The sequence below is a fragment of the Giraffa tippelskirchi genome, chromosome 6, assembly GCF_054371585.1.
Source record: "Giraffa tippelskirchi isolate mGirTip1 chromosome 6, T2T-mGirTip1v1.2.pri, whole genome shotgun sequence".
Classification (NCBI taxonomy): domain Eukaryota; kingdom Metazoa; phylum Chordata; class Mammalia; order Artiodactyla; family Giraffidae; genus Giraffa; species Giraffa tippelskirchi.
This window is the reverse complement of record NC_137280.1, coordinates 93,380,921-93,399,595: the sequence shown is the minus strand read 5'-3', so window position 1 is coordinate 93,399,595 and position 18,675 is coordinate 93,380,921. Positions and strand designations below refer to the sequence as shown.

Below are 18,675 nucleotides of genomic sequence, written 5' to 3'. Positions count from 1 at the left end.
GTTAACCTTTCTGGCTAATTCTGTTATCTTAAAATGTAAATTATGGGAGTAGGTCTGTCTTTACAAGGATTATATAACAATAATATATCCTGCCTGAGGACAGTCTCAGGATTAAACCTTCTGGCTAATCCTGTTATCTTAGAGTATATAGCTCCACTGCCAACGCTAACAAGCGGGTACTCTTTCTGCCCCCTTCTGATGCCTATGTCAGAAGCTTTCTCTATCTCCTTTATACTTCAATAAAACTTTATTACACCAAAGCTCTGAGCGATCAAGCCTCGTCTCTGGCCCCGGATTGAATTCTTCTCCTCCAGAGGCCAAGAATCCCAGCGTCTTTACGTGGTTCAGCAATAAATCATTCATTTACCTGTGTCCTCCTGAAGGAGAAGCACAGAGGCCAGCACTGGGGCCATGCAGACCCCAGGGTCAACCCCCAATTCCACTTCCTGGAGTTGTTATAGTGGAATTCTAAGGAATTCCACTTCCTTAGACAAAGGCTGCCTTGCTTTGGGCCTCAGTCTTCTTGCCTGTAAAATGGGGTTAATAGCCATTCCTCCTGCTGAGAATAGTAGAGGGGGTTAAAGGGCAGATGTCTCTTGAGGTTTAGAACTAGGCCCCATTTGGGGTGACCCTCCATAAGTGTGGATGTTATATTAGTGAGTGCAAAGGGCCCAGCATGGTATCTAACCCACGGGAAATACACAGGAAGTGAAACCTATTCTTCTCATGTATATTTATTTTTAATCATTTAATATGTAGCCCTGCCACCTGCTTGTCCCTGGAAAACTCAGACACTGCTTCTAGCCCTACATTTCACAATAGATCCCTCAAACCAGTCGGGAGCATCTGCTGTTGCCACTGTTACCTCTGAGTAGTCCCTGACACCCCTTGGTCCCAGGCCCCTCCCTTTGAGGCCTCAGAAATGTGACAAGTCCATTTTGTCCAGCAAAGGGCTCCTTTTATTCATTCGGGGGGGGAGTGTTCTGAAATGCGGTGCAACATTATAAAGTCAAGGGTGCCTGGAAAGCGAGCCTGCCAGGTGCAGGAAAGTGCAAGAAGCCTGCAGAGCCTCCCAGCCCGATGGGCACCCAAGACTTGCCTCTGGCCGCAAATGGTGGCCCAGGAGGGGCCAGGGAGACTTCATAATGAGATCAGGGTGCCCGCTCCATCCGGAGCTTGGGACCATGTCTGTCCGTTCATCATCCTCGCGTACGAGAGTGTGCAAAATCAATTTGAAAACAGCTTCACTCAGGAATCACAGAATCGGCTCCTCCGCTCAGGGTCTCTTGGCCTGAGAAGCGCTCCGGCCGTGCGGGAAGGGTCAGGCAGTTTCTGTCTTTCTGAACACCAGGGCATTGCCAGCTGCCTCCAGCCCAGCCAGCAAGGCTGGCCCGGCCTTCACACAGGCGTCTCCTCAGCCACCTTCTTCAGGAGTCCGGCCGCCAGCGAGGAGTGCTGGCTGCCCTTGGAGCCATCAGTCTGCATCTTCAGGCGCACTTTCTGGTTGGTCCTTCTCCACTCGGAGTACAGCTGGCAATGGTAGCGGAATGAGACCTGCAGGGCAGGGTGGACATGAGCGGGAGGGCCAGTGGCTGGAAAACTAGCGCCCCTGGGGCCTCTGCCCTGACCCAAATCAGCACCGGCCCCCTGCTTCCAGAGGCAGCGGCAGCATCAAAGCAGTTCTCACATGGACAGAGCACACACACCCACTCACTCGCCCAGGGACCCTCTCCACCAGTGCTGAGGGCCCTGCCAAGGGTGTGTGTGTGTGTGTGTGTGTGTGTGTGTGTGTGTGCGTGCGTGCGTGCGTGCGTGCGTGCGTGTGTGTACGCGCGTGCGGAGGGGGTTGTCCCTTTCTGTCTCTCAGCAGATGGCAGTGAAGTGATACAGCCCCTTGTGTGCATGCTAAGTCGATTCAGCCGTGTCTGACCCTGCGACCCTATGGATGGTAGCCCACCAGGTTTCTCTGTCCATGGGATTCTCCAGGCAATAATACCAGAGTGGGTTGTCGTGCCCTCCTCCAGGGGATCTTTCCAACTCAGGGATCGAACCTGTGTCTCTTGAGTCTCCTGCATTTGCAGGTGGATTCTTTACCACTAAGCACCACCTGGGAAGCCCATTAGAATATTAGTCAGCTCTAAAAAGAAATGAGCTATCAAGCTGTGAAAAGACATGGAGGAATCTTAAACACATATGACTGAATGAAAGAAGCCAATCTGAAGAGGCTATAGGGAATTCCCTGGTGGTCCAGTGGTTAGTTAGGACTCAGCACTTGCACTAATAAGACCACTTACTGCGAGCTTCTATCTCTATGACATTTTTGGGGAAAGGCAAAACTATGGCGACAGTAACAAGATCAGCGGTTTTCCAGGGATCAGAGCGGGAGGAGGGATGAATAAACAGAGCACAGCATTTTGGGGGCGGTGAAAATACTCTGTATGATACCATAGTGGGAGATACATGTCTTTATACGGTGGTCTAAACCCACAAATCGTTCCGCACCAAGACTGAACCCCTAATGTAAACTGTGGCCTTGAGTGATGATGCGTCAGTGTTGGTTCATCGACTGTAATGAACGTGCCGCTCTGGAGCCATGTTGACCGTGGGGGAGGCTGGGCAGGTGTTGGGGAGGATTTTGCAGAACTCTGTACTTTCTGCTCCATTTTGCTGTTAAACCTTGAACTGCTCTAATTAATCAAATCTGTTAAAACAATTTTTTTCTTTTCCCAGTAAATGTCAGTGGTTCCTACTCTTTGACCAAGGAAGTTTCGAGAAACATTTGCACGGGTGGCACCCAAAGCACTGTTTATAACAGCAAATAAAGGAGAAGAAAAAAAAAATTGGAATAATTCCTGTATCCATCAAAAGAGATTAGTTAAATAAATATAGCACACCCATACAATGAAGGACTGTTGGGTGACTGCCTTTTTTTTAAAGGACATTAGCAAAGTGAAAACAAGCAGACTGCAAAGCAGGACCTATGATGCATCCTACTTGTATTAAGAAATCTGCTTGGTGGGTGCACTGGCAAATAATTCTTGAGGAATTATCATCCACCCCCACAGCTAGATGACTGTGGTTCTATCTGTGGGACCAGATATTGGGGACCTTCCCACCTGAGCGAGGGTTCTCATGCCTGCCAGAACCTGGGGACAACACCCCCACCACACTCACTCTCTCCCAAACCCAGTCACCTTTTCTCTCAGTCTGTTTATTTTTTATTTTTTGGCTGCACCACATGGCTTGTGGGACCTTAGTTCCCTGACCAGGGATTAACCCCAAGTCCCCTGCACTGGCAGCCTTAACCACTGGACCGCCAAAGAAGTCTCTCTCAGTCTCTTGAGCGTCCTCTCTGTCTCTCTCATTTTCCTGCCTTTTCTCTCCCAGTCTTTCCAATGGCTCTCTGCCTCTCTCCCTTCCCCTTGCCTTGAAAACCCAGACAGTCCAGTCTTAATGGGGCTCATGGCTGGCGGGGCCTGCACTCAGCTGAACTGATCCCGTGACCCTGCATTCCTAGGGTAGAAGGCTCACGCTTGGCTCCCCGGACCTCGCACTAGCCTGGAACCTGGAGCTCCATGAAATGCTGTGAGTCGCTTCCACCCCAGGGGCCAGCTACAAGCCCAGGCAGGCAGAGTGCCGCCCCGTCCCCCCACCCCAGCTCCATCCAAGCCACTGCCCAAGCCCCTGACCTGTCTGCTCCCAGATGCCTGCTGTCTGGCTGGCAGCCACTCACCAGCGTCCAGAGGACATAGATGGTGAAGAGGGCAATGGTGAGGGTAATCAGCCCCAAGGCCTCCAGATGGCTGTGGAGCCGGAGGTGGTCCTGGGCCCCCCGCAGGCACAGCCAGCCTGAGATGGCAGCCAGTGGCGTGATGAACAGGAAGCACACCACGTCACAGCATAGCGTCCGCTTCTCTGTCCGAGGCCCGGGGTCCTTCAGCCACTGCGGAGAAGGAGGGAGGGGGAGCCGGTGAGAGGGACCACCACACACTGCCCTGCTGCGAGCCTATGCCAGGGAATGGGGCATCAGGGCCCCCTCTGCAGACACCCATCTTCATCGCTGTTCCTGCAGGACGCTACTCCTGCCTTGCTCCCTGTAATCCTTTTTTTCTTTCAGATACTTACTGAGATGATGACAGGACAGGCCTGGGTAGGTGCAGGGCATTTCTGTCCCTGGGTTTGTTTTTGGTTTTTTTTGCCACATCATGAGGCTTGCAGGATCTTAGTTCCCCGACCAGGGCTAGAACCTGCACCTCCTGCAGTGGAAGCTCAGTCGTGTCTGACTCTGTGATCCCATGGACTGTAGCCCGCCAGGCTCCTCTGTCCATGGGATTCACCAGGTAAGAATACTGGAGCAGGTTGCTCTTTCCTCCTCCAGGGGATTTTCCCGACCCAGGGATCGAAACTGCATCTCTTGCATCTCCTGCATTGGCAGGCAGATTTTTTTTTTTTTTACCACTGAGCCACCTGGGAGGCCCTAGTTGAAGTGTGGCGTTTAACCACTGGATCACCAGGGAAGTCCCATGCCTATTTTACAGATGGGGGAAACGGAGGGCAGAGAGGGGCTGACCCCTTTGTGCAAACTCACATGGCTAGTGGTCTACAAAGCCAGAACTGGAGCCCAGGAAGTCTTGCCCCAGAGTCTGTGCATCCTTGGCTGCTATGCTACACTGCCTGCCACAGATGATGGGGGGTGGGAAGGGATCCCTGCCTGCAGCTCCCCTGCTGGATGGGGGAGAGATGAAATGACTGAGTGATCAGGGTGAGGACTGCTATGCTTAAGAGGTAAGGCTGCAGAGATCCAATTGAGCAGAAGGACCTCATCAGGAATGGGGGAAACGCGCTCCAGGCTGCAGAAACAGCATGTGCAAAGGCACTGGGGTGGGAGCATGTGGTCCACCCAATGGGCAGTGGGGAGAGGGTGAGGTGTGTGGACAGGCCGGCTTGCCCTCCCACTGTTCCCTTAAGAGTAGGTCCCAGGTGGGCCAGGGGCTCTTCCAGGAGCCCCCACCTCAGCCCAGTGACATCACCCCTTGTAGTTCCCAGATGCACCAGGGCAAGCCAGGCTGGGAGGAGTCTGGAGGGCACCCTGGTGAGCAGCAACTGCTCTGGGAAGCTGTGTGGCTCCCACCATACTTGGAAATAGCCTGTCTCAACCCCGACCCACTGCACTCAAGCTGAGCTCTTGGGATTGGCCCACAAAGTCCCCTGGCCAGGTCACCACCCCTCCTTCAGGGCCACTGTCCTCCTCCTTTAACTCCCTTCTCTCCAACCACATGGGCTTGGCCAAGGACGCCAAGCTGTTCCTCGAGGGAGGCCTCAGGGCCTTTGTACCTGCTGTGCCCCCTGCCAGGACTGTCCTTCCCCAGGTTGGGGCTCCTCTTTCCTCAGGTCTCAGCTCTAGGGTCACCTGAAGTGACCAAAGCAGGGAAGGGGCACAGGACCTGTCAGATCTGGAACCTCAGGCCCGGTTCCCCATCCCCATCAGCAGAAGTGGCCCCAGGGAGAGGAGAGAAGGTCTTCCCTCTAGAGAAGCCCACTAGGATCCTCCAAGGCCATTTCCTCCTTGGGCTCCATGTCTGCCTTCCTCCCTTCTCCCAACTCCAGCCTCCGACTCCCAAGCATACCTCTGTGAGAGATCGGGACCGCTTCTCCACTGCAAACTCTGTATGGCACAGCTCGCAGTAGCTGGTGTTGGATGAGGAAAGCCACCTCTCCAGACAGCTCTTGTGCACAGCGCCCAGCGTGCCAGTGCACCCACATGGAGACAGTAGGCTCTCCCCATTTGCCCCCTCATGGCAGATCCGGCAGAAGGGACCATCGCTAGACACAGAGATGGGACACATGAGTAACGGTTGAGCCTCCTGCCTGCTCCTGCTTCACTCTGCCCTGGATCACAAGCTCAGCGCTGCCTCTATATACCGCTATTTGGCAAACTCCTATTCATCCCTCAATGCCCAGCTCCAAATGTCCTTTTCTCTTGGAAAGCCTTCCCAGACTCCCACAGGTGGAGTGATGTGCTCCCTCCCCAGGGTTCCTACAGCATCATTTTAGGCCCAGGGTGGGCATCACCTGTACCTGCCTGCCCTGCTCCTCTTTCTATACCACCACCCTGACTGTGCTGGGCAACTGCCTCAATCTCAAGAGGACACCCCTGATGACCCCAGGCCTGACCAATCAAAACACCACACATCTCTGGTCACAGAGGCTGACTCAGGGAAGGGCACATGTGATGCAGAGCCACTGGAATTGATTTCTGAAATTCTTCTTCTTTTCCTCTAAACTCCAGAACTACAGGCAGCATGGCTGATGTAAGTCTGGAGCTGCTGGCAGCAGCTTGGTCTCCACCTCAAGTCTGCAAATGATGCTAAAACAGAGGATCGTGGAGCCAAAAGATAGGGAGAGGCAGATTCTCAAGAACATCATCAGAAGCACTGGATCCAGCCACACCTGAAGGCCATGCCACCTGAGAAACCTGTGTGTCCCAGGAGAAGAGCTCCTGGGCTCCTCTACTCTAGTGAGGCTGGGAAAACAGACATAAAAAGGCATCTATAGGAAGCCATTTCCCATTTCAGGGAAGTCTCTGCCCCAGCCTGGTCTCAGGGGATTCTGGATCCTTCCTGGGGCAGTTCAAGAGACCAGGGGCATGGCCTTGGTGGGCCCAGAAGCTGTCCAGCACATGAGTCATTGTTTTCCAGACATTTCTGCCCAGAAAGTGGATTGCAGGAACACATGAAGGAGGTGGAGCAGGAGAGTTGTTTTCCATATAACACCACCAGTTTCCCCTAGGAAACTTTCTCTCCTTTTCTCAGTGTCTCTGCTGTGGGGGTGGGGCCCAGCTGCTTTGAAACCCAGGAGCTGAGAGCTGACCCCTCAGGTCTGCTTTCTGGCCCTCGGTCCTATGTGTGGGGTGATGCTTTCTCCTCCGACATCAAAAGGGCGTGCCCAGCTCCCCTGTGCTCCCACACTCTGATCCCATGTTCCCGACACACATCAAGTGAACAGAAAAGACATCCCAGCTCCAGGAGCCAAGCCAGGAAGTGGAAGTAATGAGGACTAGGAGAGAGAGTCACGTTGATTTGGGGGGTTTGTTCCGGGGAACCCTACTTAGGAGGTTCAAGTTCAGAGAAAATGAAATATGGGTAAACAAAGCACACACTGACTATGATGGAGCACTGATCAGGTCCTACGCACCATTCAAAGGGCAACATCGGGGTTAATCTGTCTCGTTCTCACAGGGAGCCTAGGAGGAAGGTGCTGTTATTGCCCCCATTTCACAGATGTGGAAACTGAGACATAGAGAGGTTGACTTGGTTGTGCCAAGTCACACTGGATTTGAACCCAGGAAGTCGCTCCAAGGCCTATGAACTCAGAGCCACTAGGTTGCCCGCCCCCAGAAGTAGGGCAAGAGAAGTAGGCTCTACTGTTTGAAATTCTGGCAGGAAAATCATGAAGAGGAAACAGGAGAGGAGAAAATGGGATGGGGGAGTGGGTGAGACATCCACAGGCCCCAGGCGGGCTGCCCAGTGTAGGCTTCACAGAAGAGAGATGTAAACAAGAAAGGAAATGGAAGCCATGCTCAGTGACACTGGCAGGTATCCAGTTCCCTCCAGGCCTCGGTTTCCACGGGTGTCAAAAGGGAGGGTGGGGCGAGGTGCCCCACGGGAACCCCGTGGAGGGAGAAGTCCTCCCCACCCCCCATGCTGGCAGCTCTGGCTGGGAACCCCCTAGGCCTGCCAAGGGTCCCCTCACTCCCAGGCTGGGTCACGCAGCACAGACACCTTCCTGACTCAAGGGGTCTGATGGAGATGCAGACTTTAGAAAAACCAAGACTCTGGAGGAAGCCCAGAAGGAGCCCTCCAGTCTCATCTGGGCTCAGGCAAGGTAAAGACCTGTAGGGCGCCCAGCACTGGCTCCCTCCACAACACGGCAAGGCTTCCATCTGCTTCTTTGTACGTTTGAATGAAAAGTTTATGAATTAATTCTGACACCTGCTACCCATGTGCATGAACCTTGAGGGCGTGACACTCAGTGAAAGAAGCCGGTCACACAAGGACAAAGACTGGCGAATACTACTTCTATGAGTTTTCTGGGGAGTCAAATCCAGAGACAAAAAGTAGGAATGGTGTGGGGCCCCGGGGCTGAGGAAGGGGGAGGGGGAGTGAGTGTTTAGTGAAGACAGAGTGCAAGATCAAACGAGTTATGGGGGGGACTTCCCTGGTGGTCCAGTGGTTAAGAATCTGCCTTGCAATGCAGAGGACGTGGGTTCGATTCCTGGTCAAGAAACTAAAATTTCACATGCTTCAGGGCAATTAAGCCAGTGTGCTGCAGCTACTGAGCCCGTGTGCTCTGGAGCCTGCATACTACAACTAGAGAGTCTGTGACCCACAGTGAAGATCCCAAGTGCTGCAACGAAGACCTGACACGGCCAAATAAATATTAAAAAAAAAAAACAGTCATGGGGCTGAATGATGGTGATGGTTACACAACACCATGAATGTACTTAAAGCCACTGAACAGTACACTTTCAAGTGGCCAAAAAGGTAAATTGTACATTATATCGTAACCATAAAAAAATTGGAAGGAACAGTTTATGAATTTGACGATCTCAAGGAAACATCACGGTAATACATTAAACTTGAAAAATTGGTGGCTAGTTTAAATCTTAATGAGTTAAGGCAGATTTAAATCGGTGTGGGGTTTCCTTGGGCTTCCCAGGTGGCACTAGTGGTAAAGAACCCACCTGCCAATGCAGGAGACATAAGAGACCAGGGTTCCATCCCTGGGTTGGGAAGAATCCTTGGAGGAGGGCACGCCAACCCACTCCAGTATTCTTGCCTAGAGAATCCCATGGACAGAGGAGCCTGGCAGGCTACAGTCCATGGAGTTGCAAAGAGTCAGATATGACTAAAGCTACTTAGCACTCACACATGGGGTTTCCTTAAATCTCTTTCACTTGATGACAAGTTGGTGAACCAAGCAGACTCGGCTCACATGTGTGTCTGGAAGATTGGCACCGAAGTTTAAATATATTAATCGTAAACTCTGTGTGCTCAGTCACTTCAGTTGTGTCCAACTCTTTTGCAACCCCATGGACTGTAGCCCGCCAGGCTCCTCTGTCCATAGGATTTTTCAGGCAAGAATACTGGAGTGGGGTGTCATTTTCTCTTCCAGGGGATATTCCCAACCCAGGGATCGAAACTGTGGCTCCTGATTCTTTACCACTGAGCCACCAGGGAAGCATTATGAGGTAGCAAAGCCCCTTGTGAGCAATATATGGGGACCATGGCCATGCACTTTCATAACCACCCAGCAAGAAGGTGCCCCAGTTTAGAGATACAGGGGAACAGCAACTTTTCCCAGTCCTATACAGAGAGAGGCTCCCCCTTGCCCTGAGCCCAGGTACCCTGAGGCCACAACCAGTACTACCAGCTACTTCCTTGTGCAGCCTCCCCAAGATGTGAGCTACTCACCAACATCAGATCTCTTAATTTCACCCAGTAATCTGGAGTTTCAGCTTTTCCTGAAGAATCAGACCTGTCTACCCAGTTTCCATGTGGTGATTACTCACTGGGCCCCTTTCGCTGATTTATTTGCCACCTGGCCCCTCTAGGTGGTGAATTTTTCTTTTCTTTTCTTTGGCTGCACCACTCAGTGGGATTTTAGTTCCCCAACCAGGGATGGAACCCATGACCCCTGTGGTAAAAGCGTGGAGTCTTAACCATTGGACTGCCAGGAATGTCCCAGAAGGTTGGATTTCTGACTGCAGGTGGGGCTGGGAATAAACTGTTTGGGCTAGAGAGTGAAGCAAGTGAAAGCAACAATTCCTGCTCAGTCACCACTCACCTTGGTGTGTCCAAGGCCCGGATGACGGTCGAGAGGAGCCGGCCATCCCTTGAAGTCACCTGGGCCACATACTGGGGTGGCCCAAGGCCCGTGGCCTCCACGACCTTGGAGAAGGCAGGGCTGTCGGAGCAGTCACACAGGGAGCCAGGGAGGTGACAACAGTCACCCGTCGTCATGGCCACAGGGAGCCCCGTGTCCTCAGGACCCGAGGCCCATGGTCCCAGGAGCCTGGGGAGAGGCCAGCAGGAGGATCAAGAACAAGGTTAGCAAGCCACAGACAGCCCAGAGCCAGCTCTCTGAGCTGCGGGGGGGGGGGGGGGGGGGGGTATGAGGATTCAGTCAGGTCACACATGCAACTCAGGCCAGGCCTGGCGCATCTCAGGGGCCTGGCTATATTCTCTCTGATTCTCCTAAGAAAGGTCAGCCTGGTCTGGCCCACAAAGCATGCAGAACATCACCTTTCCAGCCTGGATAGCAGCAGCTAACAGTGACTGAATACCTTCTGTGTGGCAGGCCCAGTGCTCGGCACTCTCTAGGGCCAGAACTATCCCTGCCAAAACCATGGAGAGACTGTTCCCCGTGGACTGGATTCCTAGGGCTGGACTCAGAGAGGATAAGCCTGCCATGGAGTGGGCCAGAACTGAGCTACAAACTTGGCCCAAATGACCAGGATGGTGAGTCATTTTGACCCTGCTGGTTCATGGCTTCTTGTGGGCTCTGAGTTTCTTGATAATTCAGGCTATCGAGGAAGTGGTAGACCAGACTGGGATAGTGTCTGTCCCCACCCAGAAGAGCAACCACTTGGAGCAGTGCCTCAGTCCCCAAGGAGAGGCCATGGGAGACAGCCAGAGCCTCAGGCAGCAATCTGAAGTCTGCTCTGGCGGCGGGGGTGGGGACTGACTTCAGCAGGATTCCATCCCCCTACCTCCCCACCCCAGGGTCTGATCTGTCAGCAAGAACCCTTGGCAAGCTCCTCTTCCATCCCAGAACCAACCAGCAAGGCTTGCGTATTTCCCTGTGAGAATTTAATGAAAGGGACTGAGGCCTCTGGAAGCCAATACAGGTGCCCTGGAGCTTAGGATCTCTGTCCCAAACTTATCTCACCCTCCACAGTCTGTCCCCAGGAACTGTGGTCCAGAGACCCCAGAAACACTCACCGAGGTACCCCCCCCACACACAAGTGGTTTTTACCCACCCTTGCTAGTCAAACTCTGAGATCCAAAGAGGGGCAGAGGGAAGCAGTGCAAGTCACTGGCTAACTTTTTGCACCAGGACAGTCTCCTGCCAGATCAACAATCTCCAAACAGCTTAGCCAGAAGTGCTCTGGGCCCAATAGGCCCTTCTGAGCCTCCTAAGTGAGGCCACACAGTCAGCCAGATAAGCAAGTGTCAGCCCAGAGGCAGGAGAAGCCTAGGAGGAAGGCTGCATGACCGAGATAACACCCACAGGGCAGTGGCCAGGCTGCCACGTTGTGCACACTGCTGTCCCTCCCAAGTGAGGCCAGCAGGGAAGTTGCTGGGCTACCCAAGGGAAAGGCTGCAGAGGAGACTCCACACCTCTTGCCCCTCCAAGGATTGGCCTTCACATTTCTGCAAGTAATTGGGCATCCCAAGACACATCACAGCTCCTATGCATTAAGTTCTACCATTTCTTTTATTGTCAGGGGAAAAGCAATAACAGAAGCAAAACAACACTGGTAAAATCTGCTTCTGCAAGGCTTGCAAATCAATCAAATGATGCTAGCAGCTACTGGAAAATAAACTCGTGGTTGCTGGGGGAAGGGATAGTTAGGGCTATTGGGAAGGTCATGTACACATTGCTATATTTAAAATGGATAACCGACAAGGGCATTCTGTATAGCACAGGGAACTCTGCTCAATGTTATGTGCCAGCTTGGATGAGAGAAACTCTATTACTTTCATGTAATTCTCAGAGGGAAACACACAAGCCTTATTGGTTGGTTGTGGGATGGGAGCAGGGATTGGAATGGATACATGTATATGTATGGCTGAGTCCCTTCCCTGTTCACCTGAAACTACCACAACATTGTTAATCGGCTATACCCTAGAACAAAATAAAAAGTTTGAAAAAAAAAATAATAGTGGCTACTGTAAAGTAAGTAACTGCTGGGACTTCCCCAGTGGTCTAGTGGCTAAGACTCTGCGCTCCCAACGCTGGGGGACCAGGTTGGATCCCTAGTCAGGGAACTAGATCCCACAAGCCTTGACTAGAGATCCTACATGCTGCAACTAAAACCCAGCTCAGCAACCGCATGGACTGTAGCCTGCCAGGCTCCTCTGTCCATAGAATTCTCCAGGCAAGAAAACTAGAGCAGGTTTCCATTCCCTTCTTCAGGGGAACTTCCTGACCCAGAGATCAAACCCAGGTCTCCTGCATTGCAGGTGGATTCGCTACCATCTGAGCCACCAGGCAAGCCTAATATATAAATAAAATATATGTATATATTTTAAAAAGGTACCTAACCTTAGTGCTATATTTAAAATGGATAACCAACAAAGGCCTATTATATAGCACATAGAACTCTGCTCAGTGTTATGTGCCATCTTGGATGGGAGGTTTGGGGGAGAATGGATCCATGTATATGTAGGGCTGAATCCTTTGCTGTTTACCTGAAACTATCACAATGTTGTTAATTGGCTATACCCCAATACAAAATGATGGTAAGAAACAACAAAAATTTTAAAAAAGGTACCTACTGCAAGCCAGGCACTGTGCTGAGTTTATTGAACTCCAATAGTTGTTATAAATGTCTCCTTCAAAGGTCACCTCCCCAGAGAGGCGTTCCCTGATCACTCTGGTCGAAGTGCCACTCATGTCCACATTATTGCCCTCATAGATGTGTCCCTCTCTGAAATGCTTTTATTTCTTTTTCTTTTTTTTTTTGACCACATGGTGAGGCTTGTAGGATCTTAGTTCCTTAATCAGGGATTGAACCTAGGCCCTCAGCAATGAGAACAGAGTCTCAACCACTGGACCACCAGGGAGGTCCCATTAATGTTCTTATTTCTTCATCTGCTGGTTAAACCACATCTGTCTTCCACCATCAGTCATCTCCAGCGCCTGATCCAATGTCTGGTACACAGTTCCTGCATTAATTCCTCAGCCCCTCTTCTGTGTAAGAGCAGGGTGAGAGAGGCAAGTTCCTTGACCCCCAGACCCTGGTCTGCCAGCACCCAAGATGGGAACCAGAAATCTTCAGAGGCTGGAGATCTGTGCAAAGCACAGAGGCTTGGGCTTAGGAGAGGCTAGTGTCGAGCCTGGATGAAAGGGTAGGGAGGGTGCAGGCTGGACTCAGCTCTGGGGCTGCTGGGAAGGGTGACTGAGCCAAGGCCTCCAGCAAATTTGGCCCAGTGCCAAGGAGATGGATTTTGCTGAATCTTCACGACAAATCTATGATGGAAGTCCAATAATCACCCCCATTTGACAGGTGAGGAGACTGAGGCTCAGAGAGGGGCAGTTACTTGCCCAAGATCACACAGCTAAGTTGGGACAGTGCAGGATTTGAACTTAGTCCAGTGAGTGGGTCTGGGACCCAAGAGATATGGGTTCTTTTAAGTCCTGACTCTGGTGCTGATGCTGTGTATCCGTGGACAAGCCACTTGGGTTCTCTGGGCCTCATTCTCCTCTTTTGTCAAATAAGTTGATGAAGCTATGTCTGCTGAAGGGCTTTGTGAGAAGAAGCCCCCAGGCTCAATTCCTCCAGCGAAGCTCGTCCTTGGCTAGGCTTGTCTGGGGTGGCACAGGGGCACCACAACCTTTTGAACAGCTTCTCTTTTCTGAGGGCAGGAAACTGAGGGAAGAAGAGTCAGATGGCCCTAACTCCCCCACAGTGTCATCTCAGTTCAGTTGCTTCACTCCCTGGGCCTCAGTTTTCTCTTTTGTATAACCAATGAGACCCAGCTCATACATGCATAAGCATGAATAAGTTGATAAATTTTAGCTCTTATGATAATTATTGTCATCAGCTTACAGACAGCTGTTGGGAGGGTCTGATGATACAAGGCACAGTCAGTGCCTGGCACACAGTAAGCACTCAACAAATGCTCACAGTTACTATTTTTTTAGGATAAATGTATAGCCTGTGAAATACATTCATTCCTCTTCACTTAGCAAAGAGAAGCTCCTGTTTGTCCTTCAGCACTTGCATAGCCCTGCACTGGAGGCCAGACTCTAATCCCAGCTCTGATTCTTACTCACTATGTAGCCCTGGTTGAAAGGCTAGCCCTCTCGGAGCCTCGACTTCCTCAGCTGTATAGCAGAGACGGGGCTTCCCTGGTGGCTAAGTGGTAAAGAATCCACCTGCCAATGCAGGAGATGTGGGTTCGATTCCTAGGTCAGGACGATCCCCTGGAGAAGGAAATGGCAACCCACTCCAGTATTCTTGCCTGGGAAATCCCATAGAGGAACCTGGTGGGCTACACTTCATGGGGTCGCAAAAGAGTCAGACACGACTTGGCCACTAAACAACAACAACACAGCAGGGAACATTTCTAGTACTTCCACTTGATATTGTCACTAGAGGACTAAATGGACTAAACCTATAAATTCTGGCTGTCCTGTTTTGAGCACCCACTAACTGCCAGGCACTCTGCTAAGCAAATGCCTGGGTCATCATCTTGACTATTTTCTTGGTAGAGCCCCTCTGAGGAGGAGGGTGGGGAAGGTGACTGGTCACTTATTGACCGCCTACTGTACGCAGAGCGCTTTCTTCACTTGCACCTCCTAAATCTGCACAACAGCCCCGTTAGGTTGGTCCTGGGATGACCTAGTTTCACAGATGGGGAAACTGAGGATCAGAGAGGCACCTACTGTGCGCCAGCCCCCCGGAGACCTCCTGCCTTCTACAAAGACGGAAACTGAGACCACCTAGTCGCTGGGAAGGCTGAGGCCGACGGTCCGAGCCTGGCCGTCCTTCAGGGGGCCGGGCTCGGGCCTCGAACTCTGGGCCATCCGGCAGAACGGCACCCCTCCACCCCATCCTCCCGCCCGTGCCCACCTGATCCGCGGCCGGGCCGGGCGGCCGCACAGGCCCCTCCGCTCGCCCCGGCCCTGGTCCCGGCCCGGCCGGTCCCGTCAGCGCCGCCAGCTCCGCTCTGGCCGGTACCTGCGTCTGGATACCGCCCGCCGAGCAGACGGTGTCACGGGCCAATGGCGACCACCTCTCGCCTACACTGGCCAATCGTCGTGGACGTCCCGCCCCGGAAGGCGGGGCCAGAGGCGACGGGGACGTTCTGGGCCGCACAGGCCCGGCGGCGCCGCAGCTGCTGACTCCGCCCCTGACGCGTCCTAGCTCCGCCCCAACCTCGGTCCCGCCCCCTATCCCCGACCCCGCCCTATCTCGACTCCTGGCACGAGAGGGGCCGGTGGCGCCACCTGCAGACGACCAGTTAATAAATTAAACCGTTACAGAATTCAACGTGACACCAGCAGAGGGATTTGTGTTCCTCACCTCCCTTAAGCGTCTCATCAATTCTGACGGCGGGATGAACCATCCGATCACATTTCACAGAGAGGAAACAGAAACCTAGAGAGGTTAGGGGGCCGTGCTAAAGCCATCATTTACTCATCATTCATTTTCATTCATATATACGACAAATTCATTGATTAGATGTAATAAACATCAATAAGAGGGTCTATTATGAGCCAGGCACTGTGCTAGGCGCTGTGGACACAATGTTTAATAAGGCAAATAGTGCTGCCCTCACGGATCTCAGTGTAGGGAGTGAGGTAGACGTTAAACAGCCAGTAATGTAATTACTAATTGCAAAGGTGATAAATTGTAGCGAGCGAGGGAGGCATATCACGGAATATTTGGAAAGTTCAAAAGTAATTCCCTAAAGAAGCAGTTGAACTGACAATGTCAGATACAAAGTGTCTGAGGTGGGATGGAGAATTTCATTAATACTCCTTGCTTCCCCTGCCTTTATTGAGTATATAGATCCAGCTTAGTTACCTTAGTCAAATTCTTTCGTGTTGTACTGGCTTATATTTTTCAAAAATGGAATTATAAATCATATAGGTTACCTATAGAGGGAAGTAGAATAGAACGGACAAAATAGAAGCTACACTTTAAAAAAATTTTTTTTTTAACTTTTTGGCTGAACTGATTTCCACACTGGGAATCTGAACCTGTGACCTGAATTAGAAGTGTGGAGCCTTAACCACTGGAGCACCAGGGAGGTCTCAGAAGCTAGGCTTTTAAAACTGTACCTTGTTGTATACATTCAAATTTACAACCATGTAGATATCTTATATAATTTTAAAACTAAATTTTAAATGTAAGATACCTAAAAAACAAAACTGAAATAAAATGAGTTAACCTGTATATCCAGTTGGTGACAAAATAACCCAAAGATGAACTCCTAGTGACTTTAAAACACCAGAATTTGATTGTCCATACTCAATATAGTGGTGGTGGTGGTGGTGGTGGTGGTGATAAAATTGTTATTCTGAGCTTGTTGTACATTTAGTCTGGGATAAAGCAAAGGAGTGATTATGTCAGTGTCAAGAACTGGGTTTTTCATAGGGAGTGAAAGAGGCACAGATGTAAGATTGATCACATTAAAGAAAAAAAAATCCTGTGGTCTTGAATTTGAATTGGGAGTATCACGATACATTTTGTCTTTCAGAAAAGCAAACATTTGCTGCCTCTGTCCACTGGAAAGTCTGCAACAAGCACCCCACAGTCCCAGTTGTGCTCAGTTTTGTCCGACTCTTTTGCAACTCCATGGACTGTAGCCCACCAGGCTCCTCTGTCCATGGAACTTTCCAGGTAAGAACGCTGGAGTGCATTGCCATTTCCTTCTCCAGGGGATCTTCCTGACCCAGGGATCAAACCTGTGTCTCTTGCATTGGCAGGTTTTCTTTTTTTCCTTTTTACCCCTGAACCACTTGGGAAGCCCCCATAAACCCAGAGAGTGGTCTCTAAATACCATTTCTGTTTGAAAGAGGCTTGGAATATCAAAGAAAAACCAGACTGAGTCAGGGGCAGGAAATGTACAGATGAACATGGCACATCTTTAAATACCAGAAAAAGAGTTATCAAAGACATTACCTATTAACATAATGTCAATGGGAACCAATTAGAAGCTTCCATTTGCCACAAATTAGACAATTTCACCCTCAATAAAGATAATGATTGCAGATCAAAATGAAGCAAATGTTCAACTTCCTGCACTTGGATTTTTAATTTTTTTGTTTTAAAATAATGTCAGATTGACGAAAAAGTTGCAGAAATAATGCACAGAACTCCATAAAGCTTTTGCCCAGATCCCCCAATTGTTAACGTTTCTGAATCCTTTGAGTATAAAATAGATATATGGTGTCTCATTAACCCTTAATGCTTCAGTGTTTATTTCTTTTTTAAAATAATTATTTTTGGCCATGCTCTGTCTTCGTTGCTGTACTCAAGCTTTCTCTGGCTGTGGCAAGCAGGAGCTGTTCTCTGGTTGTTGTGCACCAGCTTCTCATGGCAGTGGCTTCTTTTGCTGTGGAGCACAGGCTCTAGACTCAAGGGCTTCAGTAGTTGCAGCACACAGGCGCAGCAGTTGTGCTGCACAGGCTTAGTCGTCCCTTCGAGAGTGGGATCTTCCCATGTCCCCTGCATTGACAGGTGGACTCTTAACCACTGGACCACCAGGGAAGTCCCAGGGCTTATTTCTTAAGTAAAGTACATTCTTCTACATAATTATAGTATTATCTTCAAAATCAGAAAATTAATATTGATCCACTATCACCAGGTAGTTCCCAAGTCCCATTCAAAGTTTCAATAAAGTTCTTTGAAGCTCCAGACTCCATTCTAGGATCACCTGTTATATTTTGCTGTGTAATTCAGTCTCCTGCAGTCTGGAACAATTCCTCATTCTTTCCTTGTCTTTCATGACCTTGATTTTTTTTTTTTTTTTTTTTACATGTGTCCGTTTATTGATTGCTGGGAATACAGCTTATTGAGGATACATTGACATGCATTTGAGGGGAGAAATTAATCAAACCTGAAAGGAAGCCATTCAATAAGCCTGAGAGTTAATAAGGTAGGAGAGATTCGATCTAAAGATACAGTGTGTGGGGGACTCCAACAACCACGGAGGGTTGTCCTTAAGATGCCAGCTGCAAATACTTTGGGAACTTCTCTGTTCTGAATTACTTTGGAACTACCAGGAAAGAGACGATCACCCTGCCTCTTTAGTTTAAACTAATGCGAGAAAGAAAGCTGTTCACTGATGTGCCAAAATAACAAAAAACTTGCTGTCACTTCGAACTGTTTAAGGCAATTCCATTTTTACAAATTCTTCCACACCAATTTGTATGCTTTAGAGTTATAAGCAGCTATGAGATTTAGGAAAGATTCACAACTGATGCAAAAGACTGTAGTCATATCATTCCTGTATCTGCTGATTTATGCTCTGTTTTAATACTAGCAGATTTTTACAGCATACTGTCAATTTTTCCCCAAGGTGTTGAACTCATTGATATGATAAAGTGATATAAATTAAAAGAATTTCAGTTACATTTAAAAGGACAGAGAGATTAAATTACTGGAATGTCTCAGATCATAATTTAAAATTATTTAATGATATATGTGGTACATACGACATAAAGATTGTAATCTAAAGGTGGGTAAAGCACTGAAACATACTCCTAACTGCAGAGCTACATGCCACAGAGTTTCTCCCAAACTTTTTAATGGGTATCTTTTTCTTAAAACGATAACATCAATGTTACTTGATATTCAAAATGGTTTGAACTGCTTTCTGTGGTAGCAGGAATAAAAAAGAGAAAACAGAAACGGACATACCCCAGTGGAATAAA

At 49.9% G+C, this 18,675-nt stretch overlaps 1 protein-coding gene and 1 long non-coding RNA gene across 4 annotated transcripts; one reads left to right on the top strand and one right to left on the bottom strand.

Annotated features, from left to right (window-relative positions):
• Window positions 1-936: 936 nt before the first annotated feature.
• MARCHF2 (membrane associated ring-CH-type finger 2) lies at window positions 937-14,962 on the bottom strand. Of its 3 annotated transcripts, none has more exons than XM_081499285.1 (5): window positions 14,864-14,962; window positions 9,847-10,074; window positions 5,628-5,823; window positions 3,690-3,943; window positions 937-1,554 (listed from the first exon to the last, which is right to left on the bottom strand). In XM_081499285.1, the coding sequence occupies exons 2-5, from the start codon at window positions 10,020-10,022 to the stop codon at window positions 1,488-1,490; spliced, it is 693 nt and encodes a 230-aa protein (XP_081355411.1). In that variant the 5' UTR covers window positions 10,023-10,074; window positions 14,864-14,962; the 3' UTR covers window positions 937-1,487. The 3 variants fall into 3 exon arrangements, with proteins under 3 accessions (XP_081355411.1, XP_081355409.1, XP_081355412.1); XM_081499283.1 differs by having other exon boundaries at window positions 3,734-3,943; XM_081499286.1 differs by lacking the exon at window positions 3,690-3,943.
• A 324-nt stretch (window positions 14,963-15,286) lies between these two features.
• LOC145509845 (uncharacterized) lies at window positions 15,287-18,382 on the top strand. The gene is made up of 3 exons (XR_014056497.1): window positions 15,287-15,399; window positions 16,497-16,639; window positions 17,810-18,382. It is a non-coding gene; the product is annotated as an uncharacterized LOC145509845 (long non-coding RNA).
• Window positions 18,383-18,675: the final 293 nt, after the last annotated feature.